At 36.6% G+C, this 12,268-nt stretch overlaps 1 protein-coding gene across 3 annotated transcripts in view; it reads right to left on the reverse strand.

The window, feature by feature from the left end:
- Window positions 1-12,268, reverse strand: part of LOC150088195 (ankyrin repeat domain-containing protein 17-like) — a 1,023,061-nt gene that overhangs the window by 306,373 nt on the left and 704,420 nt on the right. For all 3 annotated transcript variants that reach the window (XM_090369376.1, XM_090369375.1, XM_090369377.1), the window contains exon 29: window positions 9,597-9,821. In XM_090369376.1, the coding sequence (XP_090225502.1) occupies window positions 9,597-9,821 (225 nt within the window). The remainder of the gene's footprint in view (window positions 1-9,596; window positions 9,822-12,268) is intronic.

Genomic DNA, 12,268 nt, shown 5'->3' on the forward strand with positions numbered 1-12,268 from the left:
CCTTTAGATGTTACCTACCTCCCCTAAACGTTTGTTTGTACTAATATTTTTGAGACACCCTGTATAAGTAAAGAAGTCCTTGCTGTTTTTTTTAGCATCCTTTGCCAAAGATTTCTCATAATCTGCTTAAATATAAATGGTAGCAGTTTATAAGTATATAAAGACCACACATGTTGATCACAATGCATGAACAAAACACAAAGAATGGATTGTTGTTGTCGTTGTTTAAGAGCTACTGGTGCAAGAGCAGCTTAGGTTATAATGCAGCTAGTCTAGGCAGAAGAGTTTCGTATATCAGCATTTTCACTTTTGTGGTTTAGAATAAAACCAAGATTCTGCTTTATAATCATGCAGTTTCTCTATAAATGGTATACTATTAATTTTATGTGCTTTGGAAGTATCCAGTTAACTTAAGGAAGAAGAAAACGTCTGTAATATTTGGCCGGTTATCAAAAATTGTTTCAAGCATTAAGTTGTTTTGTGCACTCATTATTGTTTGAAAGGCTTTTAGTCGTTCTCCATGAAATTTTGGACAGTTGGACATGAAGTGATGTATAGTTAGCAGAAGACAGTTTTGACATTGGGGGGGGGGGGAGTCTTCACCTCTGAGTAGGTAAGAGTGAGTCATGTGTATGCTTGATTTGCAATCGAGCAAGGGTCACTTCTTCCTGCCTGTCTATTCAATCAGAAGCTAGTAACACTTCGGCCACGGTCGAAGTGTTTCTTTAATTAGACAAAGTTTGTTGTTAGTCTGATCTAGCTAGTTTTGTTGCCATTGTTTTTTACTGCTTTGGTTGATTAAGGACTTGTAATCTGTAAATGGCATTGTGTAAAAGGCATAATCAGAGGTGGAAGCTTCTTTTGCTGCTTTGTCTGCTCGTTTCGTTTCCAGTTATTCCTGTGTGGCCTGGGATCCAACATAATTCTGATATTGCAATTTCTTTGTAATAGCTTTGATACTGAAAATTGAACATGTTGTAGGATTGGGTGTCTTTTGGTATTTGCATTCTGCAAGGCAGTAACAGAGCTAAGTGAGTCCGTGAAAATTATGCTGTTTGCTATCTGTTTATGTTTGATTTGGTTTATGGCCATCGAAATGGCTTGTAATTCGGCAGTAAAAATATTGCATTCTTTTGGGAGTTGTTGGATGAAGGTACGATCCTCAAAATGAATTGCAGCTCCTACACAATTCTCTGATTTAGATCCATCTGTATATATGAAAGTGTGATGTGGATATTGTTCTTTGTATGCTGCATATAACTGCTGGTAGTTTGTTCTTGACAGAGTGTTTTTCCCCTGTTTGAAAATACATATCATATATGGGTTGAAATATGGACCATGGTAGAATGGTCTGTGCAATTGCAGTAGCTATGTTGTCATAATCAAGCTCTCAGCTTAGTAGTAAATCTTTCAGACGAATTCATCCGTGGATGGGCTTAGTAAATGCTTTCCCAGTTATATGAAAACTGGATGTCTCTATTTGGATGATCACTGATAGATTTTATCTTGATGGCATAGTATAATAACAGGTTCTGTCGTCTAAGCTGTAATGAAGGTTCATGGGCTTCTGCATAAAGACTTTGTATAGGTGAAGTTCGGAAAGCTCCGAGTGCTATACGGGGTGCACTGTGGTGTATGGAGTCTAAACATCTCATTGCACTTGGTTTCGCCGAGTCATAAACAGCTGCTCCATAATCTAGTTTGGAACGAACTATAGATCGATAAAGTTTGAAAAGTGTATATCGATCTGCTTCCCAAGTTGTTACGGAAAGAACTCTGAGAATGTTTAATTTCTTTAAGCAAGAAAGTCTGAGTTGTTTAATGTGATCAAGGAATGTTAGTTTCTTATCCAAGAGAAGTCCTAAGAATCTTATGCTTGGTACTACTGGGATAATATGTCTGTCAAGTTTTAATTCAGGATCAGGGTGTAGGTTTTGTTTTCTACAGAAGTGTATACAAGCAGTTTTTTTGTGTGGAAATCCAGAAGCCATTTGTTTGAGCCCGTTTGCTTATTTTGTTTATTGTTCCTTGTAGCTGCTGTTCTACACTTCACATATTCTGAGAGTGATAGGAAATGCTGAAATCGTCAAAGTATAAAGCTGTGTCAACGATTCTTGGAATGTGCTTGGTTATTTATTTTAATAGCAAAAAGCGTAGTGCTAAGCACAGACCCCTGAGGCAAACCTTCTTGGATGAAAACCTTTGAAAGGGTTGTCTGCAGCCTAACTTGGAATGTCCTGTGTTGCAAGAAATTTTAAATATATTTAGGAAGATGTCCACGTAAACCAAGGAGGTATAGGTTTTGGAGAATTCTGTAACGCCATGCCGTATCGTAAGCTTTTTCTATATCAAAACAGATCATAACATGATGTTCCTTTTAGATGAAGGCATTTCGTACACTGTTTTCTAATTTGATAATTCAATCTAGTGTTGAACGATTTTTTCTGAAACCATGCTGTGCTGGATCAAGAAGGTTATTTCTGTTTAAAAACTATGTTAAACGAGCATTGATAATTTTTTCCATAATTTTTCCTAGGCAACTTGTTAAAGCAATTAGATGATAGTTGCGTGGGTTAGAGAGATCCTTTCCCCGTTTTGGGAAAGCTAAAATTATTGCAAGATGCCAACTATCTGGAAACTGGTTTGTTTGGAAGATTTTGTTATATAGTTCAAGTAATGCCATTTGGGATTGGTGGTCAAGTTCCTTTATCATCATGTAGTGAATTTGGTCTGGTCCTACAGCGCCTTGCTTTGTCTGCGACAGAGCTGTTTTTAATTCATGAAAAGTTAACAGAAGGTTGTACTGTTCAACATTTCTTGTGGAAAAATTCAGTTTGTGCTTTTCAATTCTTGCCTTGTATATTTGAAAACTAGGAGTATATGATGTGGTTGCTGATGTTTTGGCAACGGTTTCAGCTAGTGCATTGGCCATTTCTGAAGGCTGTGCGGTGATTTGTCCATTCCATTCCAGTTTAGGATTGGAGGTGGATTAATCTGGTATCAGCTTCATTTTGCTGATTTTATTCCCGACAGTTTGAGATGGTGTGGAACTTGTTAAAGTGGATGCAAGTTTTATCCAGGATGCTTTCCTATTGGCTCTTCTAACATATCTGGCTCGTGGCTTTTTGAATAATACGAGTTTCTCTGTAGTGAAACTGAAATTAGTTTCTCAGAAATTAGTCCAGGTTTTATTTCTCTTTCTTTTAGTGTGTAAACATTCTTCATTCTACATTCCACCATGATTTTTGATGTGTTGGAAGGTGTGATGTTTTTGGAATAGTCTGCTCAGCAGCTTGGATTAGTTTTTTTGTTACATATTGTATTGCTGCATCTAATGGTTTTTTGCTTGATAATATCTGCGTCTAATTTTGCAATAGATTTATACTTTTCCCAATCTGCTTCATTTACTTTCCATCTGAGATTTCTACGTGACTGACATGTAGTTCCTAATATCCGATAATCATGGTAATGATTATCGGATAGTGATCGCTGCTGAGAGGATCTCTGTGTACAGACCAATCAAGTATCGGAAATAATGTCGGAGAGCATATTGATAGGTCGATAGCTGTGCTCTTTCCCAATGGAAGATGCGTGTATGTATGTGTGCCATCATTCAACAGGGTTAAGTCATTCTGTTCTATCTATTTTTCAATCTGCTTTCCTCTCTGGTCTATGGCTGTGTTAACCCACAAAGGGCTGTGTCCGTTGAGGTCTCCCAGTATACAGAAGGGTGGAGGTAACTGAGTTAGTATATCTTCTAAGTATTATTGTTGTAATTCTTGGTTTGGGGAAACAAAATTGTTATAATGGTTACGAGAGATTTAATGGCTATGCGTACTACAACCGCCTCAAGGGTTGTGTTTATTGGAAGAAATTGGGAAGGAATGTGTAAATTTACTAAACTTGCCACACCACCATGGGTCGTGCCACCTGTTACTCTGTCTTTACGGTATGTGATATAGTTCTTTACAGTGGGAGAGTCTTGAGGTCTGAGAAATGTTTCTTGCAGGCAAAGAAACAGCGGGGTATACTGTGTAATCAGATCATATATATCATGTATATTAGTGTGGAAACCTCTGCAGTTCCATTGGATTATAGTCCCCATTATTTGGTTTTGGAGAATGTGTCAGACTGTTTCTTAGACTTTGCTTTAAGCTTATCGAGTTTAGGTTTTTCCTTTGGAAAATATGGTTTGCTGGTATCCATATCTTCTTCACAAAAATCTCTAGTACTGATTCCTCTGTTTGATTGGTCACTTCTTTATACATTTGTTCTGTTGGCTTCTGGCTTATGATATTACGTTTTTCTGTGGCTTTTCTTCTGAGTGTTTTGCATTGGCAGGTACAGATAGTGGTGTGTTTGTGACTTTCTCTTTTTGTTTTGGCTGGGATGTGATAAGTAGAGCTCATGCCCAGTTTGAAATAGACTTCTTTGGAGGAATCTTGAAATCTGTTTGGGTCTCTATTGTATGTACAGGTCATAGTCGGGCATACAGTTCTCTTAGCTTCTTGGTATGTGATGGAGTGTTCTACTTTATATCATTGAATATGCTTTTCTCTTTTCCAATATTCACAGTTCTTAGAATAGGCAGTATGGTCCCCCTTACAGTTTGGACACTTCGGTTGCTCGGCTGGACAGTTCTGATTGGTGTGATCTTGGGATCCACAGTTGGAACAGATGGCAACTCTATGGCATGCCATTTGTGAATGACCATACTTTTGGCATTTAAAGCAGCGGAGAGGATTCGGAATGTATGGTCTGATGTTACAATTTAGATATCCGGCTGTGGGTGGTTTGGGAGTGTTAAAGGTCAGTATCAGATTTCTGGCTGGAGTAAGTATACCATCTCTAGAAACTATAATCCTTCTCACAGCTATGACACCTTGATCTACCAGCTCATTTTTAATTTCTTCTTCTGAGACACTAAATAAGGTCCCATTCAGAAATTACTCCTTTTGATGTATTTAGGCTATTATGGGGAGAGACCACTACTGGGATCCCACCAAAAGTTCTCGCCTGAAGCAGTCTTTCTGCATGTTTTGCATTGGCTGTCTCGACTAAAATGTCGCCTGATTTCAGTCGCTTGACATTTTCGGATGACAAATGGTGACAGTTTTCCCAATGGCTGTTCTGAAGTTGAATGAAGGACTAGAAAAGTGGGTGCATGAAGCGATGTCTTGTCCTTTTTATTGTCTTTTGGTTACATTCGTCACATTATCCTCATTTTTCCGACTCAAAGAGTCGGATCTTTGGGATCTGTGGTTGTGATATTTGGATCATTCATGTTTACTCCTTTTAGCCCTGGGAGTGAGATCTTTCCCTCCCAGGTTTCTGGCCCCACCACGGGGAGGCAGGAGCAGTGCCACCTAGTGACCAAGCAGAAGTTGAAGAAGTAGTTAAAAGAACTAGAAAATAAATAAAAGAAAGGTGTTTTTCCTTTCTTGGGATTTTTGGTGCTGATACCTTTCAGCAAATGTATATACACAATAGAGCATTTGCTTTAAACCCTATAAATGTGTATCACTCTCACTTTAGAAATCGCTTTATAATCGCAGATCACTAGATACGCTTGGCACTCGGGGCCACAAAGAATGGAAGGTGGATATACTGTATATAAAGGAAAGATAAAGGGAGGACACTAAGTATCACAGCAGGCAGTATTTTGGAAATGGAACCAACATGGATCCTTCTGCAGCACTACCAACTCCTATACAGGATGAATGTATGACCATAAGTCTGAATTATTAATAATTAGTTCTGGTTGAAGATATAACACTAACAGTCAATGTTTGTTTAAAGTGATGCACAATAAAGTTTGACTACATTAGGATTAACTGAAACCAAGGTCAAAACACATTCATCCTGTTGGAGTCAGTTTTTTGCAGAAAGACCGAAGTTGACCTCATTTCTTTAGTCAGGTAAGCAGCAGCCATTATCAATCCACTGCAGGATGGAAGCCTCCTCTACAATTCACATTGAAGGAAATGGACCGTTATCTGCCAGAAAATGTTGGTCCAGTGTGGGTTGACAGATTGACTGTATTTAGCAGGGCAGGGCTTGAACCTCAGTCTACTCGAAGAGCGTGTGATACTGCACTCCCACTCCTGACACACTCGGCTATGGAGGCCATTAGTACTGTTTATTAACTCTTATTTGTATTACATTCTGCATAACATCTACCTATTCCTTCATCATTCCACGTGTTCTGTTGACATTCATGTCCTCCCTGTCATGAGGTCTTTGTATAATTATAAAAATGCAAAATTTTTAATAAAAATGTTACATTTAGCATTTATTGCATTTTACTGAATACAGCTGTCCACTTAGGAGGCCTCTTGAATAAACTATAAGATTTGGAATGGGGAAAGGAGAAAAAAAAGTTAATGGCAAAGCAGAAGCTGAACTGTGAATAGCACTAACCTCAAATACTATTGTCATGAAGCTAAACAAATCTTCATCTTCTACTGTATTAACTGCAGAAATTATATCACAGATGTTGAAGGTCCTAAAAGCCAGTGAGGCAATTTTTGTTTCCACTATTGGCTGTAGCCAGAAAGAGCACGTAAAATTTGAAGCAATGAATGAAATACCTACTCTACCACGGGTACCTTGCAAACACAAGAAATTTAATTTGAAATAAGTTCTAGGCAAGCAAGAGAGAGAGAGAGAGAGAGAGAGAGAGAGAGAGAGAAAATGCCAACTGAATAATCTTTACAGATTATTTGTGAATAGTAATAAAATGTTGTCTATGATTTATTGCGAGATTGTATTCTATTACTGATTGTTCTCTCACAGCCTCTCAAACCCAGCCTTGCTGTGAGGCGCCTCCGTAGCCAGGTGGGAAGGAGCAGCAGTGCGTAGCACACGCTTCTTGATTAGACCGGGGTTCGAGCCCGTCACCACCAAATACGGAGGATGCGGAAAGGTCAGGGAATGACCACCGCATATCCCGGAGAAATATGGCCTTAGTTGCTAATGCTCCTAAAAAAAAAAAAAAAAAAAAAACCAAAACAAAGCCTTGCTGTGGGGTTTATGATAGAGTGACCAGCCATCCGTCTTTAATGGAATTGTTTTATTTTTTTTCAATAGTGTCATCCTACTTAGAAGTTACATGAAATTTTTATGCTACACATGCATTTCTTAAGCAGAACCTTTTTCATATATACTAGAATTATTCCAATTTTATTACAGGATTAAAAAAAGAAAACCCATAATAAAATAACATTTACTGATTCACCATCTGTTCCCAATATACAACAGCAATGTAGGTCAAAGCATAAAGTAATCTGTGGCAGGTTACTCTAAGCACTTTTCTGAAATTACATGGCAGGACTTTTTTAAAATCTGATTCCCTTAAGCCTCATTTAAGCAGGGGCGGCTCGTTGGTAGGCACTGCAGAACTGCACCCCCCTAAGCTTTTTAAATCTAAATATACAGTCAATGGAGTTATATAAAATTTTGTGAAGAACAATGCAATGCAATGAATATTTTTATTAACAGGTCCCACATATAATATACTCATCCTCTATTTCCAATAATAAACCAAAAAAAAAAAAAAAAAAACACAAAATAGTTTTAAACTTTAAAGTTTAACCATAGGCAGAACTGTGCACTACACAGTTCCACATTTTGGCCTCAGTGGTTGAATCAATACTTAGTTGGCAGTTTGGCAATATGCATTTTTTTGGTGATAAAACTAGTCAAAGGAACTGTGGAGCGAACAGTGCCCAATCTGAACAGGGCACCAAACTTGAATGAAAAAGTTATTAATCTATTTTCAACAAATAAAAACTAAGAATTGCTTTTATTTTTAAATAAAATTACAAATTATCCAATTATGTTAATGGTAAGTGTCCAGTTAATGTTTTGTAGTATTTTTAACTTGCTTATTATTATCACTATCTGTGTCTACATGTCTTATAGCCAAGGCAATTCCCCCCCCCTCATTGTTTGTATATCTGGAAATGTAACTTTAAGAAGCAGCACCCCTGTACATCACAGTCATGAGCCACCACTGCATTTAGGGCTACTAAAATGAATAACTCATATATCCCTTAATTTTGCTGTCAGGGACTATATACGATGGATTTCAAAAAGGTTGACACAAAACACCACATAGCATGCTTTTTCAACATAGTCACTAGAAAAAATGGCACATTTTTGCCACCTCTCAATATCCTTCTGCAGGCCAGTTTTGTAGAAGTCCTCTGAATGTCCTTCAAAACCATGACTCATCAGCAGAAATCACCCCATCATCAGCAGCAAAGTATTTTCCATGAAGAAAGGACACCAGGCAGGAAAGAGGAAGAAATCCAAGGGTGAAAGGCTAAAGCAATAAGCAGAATGCTGCAATATGTCAAATCTATATTTGTGGGCACATCTCACTGCAGCATGTGGGGAATGCACAGTGGCATTATCATGAAGCAGCCGCACACCTTTCCCATCGCAGCACAACCCTTCCGAAGCTAATAATCTGTTAGTTAGTATTACACCATACTGATCCTAAAAAACTGACAGCTTCACCTTGGCAGTATTTGATTGCTCTTTTGCCTTTTTGGGAGTGATGATTCTGCATGCTTCCATTGTTTAGTTTCAGGATCACAGTGATGGATCCAAGTTTCATCTATGTGACTTGCCCTGAAAAATCTACTCTTGATTTTCCTTGCACAAATCAACAACATTTCATTTGCACAATGTGCCCTTTCCTGCTACTGATAAGGGGTCAGAAGTCTGGGAACACATCTATGTTTAATGATATTTATGGAGAACATTAAACACGCTGATGTTTAATGTTCTCCATAGACCATATACTAATTTGGAACTGTGCAGCTAGTTCTTCAATGCTAATGCAGTGATCCAGAACTACTATCTCAATTTCTGCAACACTCTCAGCCTCAGTGCATGATTTCTTCATCATGCACTGAGGTTCTTCCACATTTTAATTGATTATACCAATGTGCAACAACACTATAACCTGGGCAGCCTTTTCCACAAACAGCAATCATTTCTTCATGGATTGTTTTGGGTATTTTCCCTTGCAGAAAGAAGAATCAAATCACCGATCTGTATTCCACTTCATCCATTGTGACTTTGCTTCATTCAGCACAGGGAAAAAAAAAAAAAGTCAGATCAAAACCAAAATTTGTGTGGTTACTACAGAGATTAAGGTATATAAAAAATATATATCTTTCTATCAACAACTACTTCTGGGTGAATACAAATCTTTTGTGAATCCCACCTCAGGGGTATAATTCCCTTCACAAGCAGCAGAGATTTCCAAAGCTATTTAAGAGGGACCCAAAGTATAGTTATTATTATTATTAGTCCTATGGTGCAAGGAAGCCTGAGGCTTATGCTGCACCAGCCATAAAAAAAAAAAAAAAAAAAAAAAACATTCCCAAGTTACCCTGAGAAAGAGAGAGAAGTACAAATTTGTAGAAAGGAATCACCAAGAACAAGAATGATAATATCCAGCTGAGGACCCTGGGTTTGCCAAGCCCATACTCACCAGATGTGAGCCCCTGGGGTCAATTTTACTCATTCTTTTTTTTAATGACCCTGTATATAACCGTATAGAGTGTTATCACTCAACTTACATCTTCCAGCTGAGTTGAAAGACCAAATACCCCCAATATCTGACACTCCTCCAAACACCGGGTTTTTTCGTTGTGCTCTTTCCATTCCAATTGGTCTAGGTAACTTCCTGTCTTCGCCAATTGCTCCAGCTGGATTATCTGACAATCCTATACCAGTGGGAGATGATAAATTGCTACCTTGAGGGGAAGTATTTGGTGACATTGCTGAAACTGGGGATCCATCATCTGTAATATGATAAAGAGACATACAATTAATTTCTTTTAAAGTAATTTCCAAATTGTTTAAATATATCAATAATCAATATATATATATAGTATATAGAATATAGTTAATTATTTTCTTGCTTGGGGTCGTGGTTTTCTGGTTTTTTTTTTTTTTTTTTTTTTTGCCTCTTATTTCAATGGAAAACTGTTCTATTCACTCTGGAGTAACAATACATTCCAAGGTAATTTTTTTTTACAGTTTCTCTACTCGATAGGACTAAAATTTATAATATCTAGTATGTGACTTTATAACTACAAACTGGCTTCTGAGAACAATCCTCCCTGAAATTTGTCAATAATTTGTTGTGCTGACAAAATAACACTGGCATAACAGCATACTTGAATACTTCTGATGACAGAGACCATGTTAAAAAACATCCTTTTATATAGGATCTGAATAAACTGAAAAGGATATCACTAAGCTGCATTCTAACAGTATTGCCACCAGCCATTCTGCTATTCAAAATTTAGAAATGATACTTATATAAAAAAGTCAAATTTTACAGGATTTCCTTCAATCACTTCATCAACAATGAGTGAAGGGACTGAAAAATATCCTATATCTTTACTGTATTTATATTAAATAGGTATACAATAATCTCATTAATTTGGATCCACTATAACTTGGTCAGACATTTTATGTATACAGAACTAAATTTTCTTGGAATGGTTTCACAAGCACTTCGTAAAAGAAGTAAAATCATTTCAAAAGTGGAAAACCACAAAAAATTAAAACATTAACAAATTTTTATTGTTAGATAATACTTATGAATATTTTTCTGCTGAAATTTTAAAATAATTAAATTTAATTATTTTATGATGGCAAAAGCAAGTATCTTTTCTTTCCTCTCAATGCCACAAACAATCCGTAAACACACCTGTAAACATTTGTATTGAAGGAGAAAACTGGAAGAGTGTGTAATTTTTTTTTTTTTTTTTGTGATGATTCTGAGTGAGCAAGGCACAAGGAGAGAACAGTCAATATTAAAAGTTATAACATAAACAGTACTATTTACCACTGAACTCCAAATTGGAATGAAGCGTAGCACAGTGCAATAGTTGGTTTTGGTTTTTTTTTTTTTTTAGGAGCATTAGCAACTAAGGCCATATTGCTCTGGAATATGCGGTGGTCATTCTCTGACCTTTCCGCATCCTCCGTATTTGGTGGTGACGGGCTCGAACCCGGGTCTAATCAAGAAGCGTGTGCTACGCACTGCTGCTCCTTCCCACCTGGCTACGGAGCCGCCAGTGCAATAGTAAGTGCATGGAAAGGCTATTAAATGATGCCAATGTTCTCATTGATTTTTGACTGTATCAAAGAGCAAGAGTGTCAGAAAATGTTGCACAACAATATTAATGGGGAAATTTAAGAATGCAGCTAGATCAAGAATCAGCAACAGTAATTCAAGGTTAAAAAATATGCAAGTGATGTTGGAAGTGAGAGAAAAAAAATTAAATTTTAAACCAGAGGTAATCTTAATACTCTTATTAAATTTCCTAATTGTCACAAGGAATTTGAAAAATAATTAAAGTATAATATTTTAAAGATTACTTTTTTTCACAATATTGTACTTTTTGGGTTCTTTCTGATTTCTTTGTTTTTAGGTTTGTTTTAATATAAAAAACATTTTCATAAAATTTTGTGTTCATCATATTCATATCCTAATGCTATCTAATTTAACATATGTTGGTGGGCTGCAAATAAATTTACTAATTTTGTGAATGATGACTTGAAGATATTTACATATAATTATTTATATACACTTATTTTATACAATTCAGGTTTTTCAATAATTTGGATAACAGTTTGCGGTATACAATTTTCCTTTTGCTGCAAACAAACGGGAATTCACACATATTTCCTAACTACAAGGCACTGATGCTCAAAACCCCAGACATTGAGTTTCTTAGTACTAGGAGTGCTATAAAATACATAAATTAAGTTAATAATACCTAACAAGATAAAAACAAATTAAAATATAACTATAAGAAAAAATTAACAATAGATACCAATAAAAATATCCAGATGCACAGAGGTAAAGAGTGTGGATTACTGGAAAACCATTATTAGTCAATTTTTCATAATATGGAGACAAAATTGGCTGATTTCAAAAGAAAATCTGACTGAAGGCATCTATACAATGGAAATGACAAGTGCTTCACTTTCAAAATTAATAGTGCTAAACAACACCAAGAAAAGATGTAGAGCAAATTGCCTTGCCACAAGTATTCATCTTTGGTGGTAAAATCAGTATTATTTCATAATCAGATGAGAGAGAGAGAGAGAGAGAGAGAGAGAGAGAGAGAGAGAGAGAATGTTACTTCTGTATATGAAGATCACTTCTATTAACTAACAAGAATGCAGAAGAGTGGCACTAACAACTCTAAGGCTGCTTGGACAATTGGCC

This window comes from Mastigoproctus giganteus, chromosome 3 (assembly GCF_048544385.1).
Source record: "Mastigoproctus giganteus isolate SK-2022 chromosome 3, ASM4854438v1, whole genome shotgun sequence".
Classification (NCBI taxonomy): Eukaryota; Metazoa; Arthropoda; class Arachnida; order Uropygi; family Thelyphonidae; genus Mastigoproctus; species Mastigoproctus giganteus.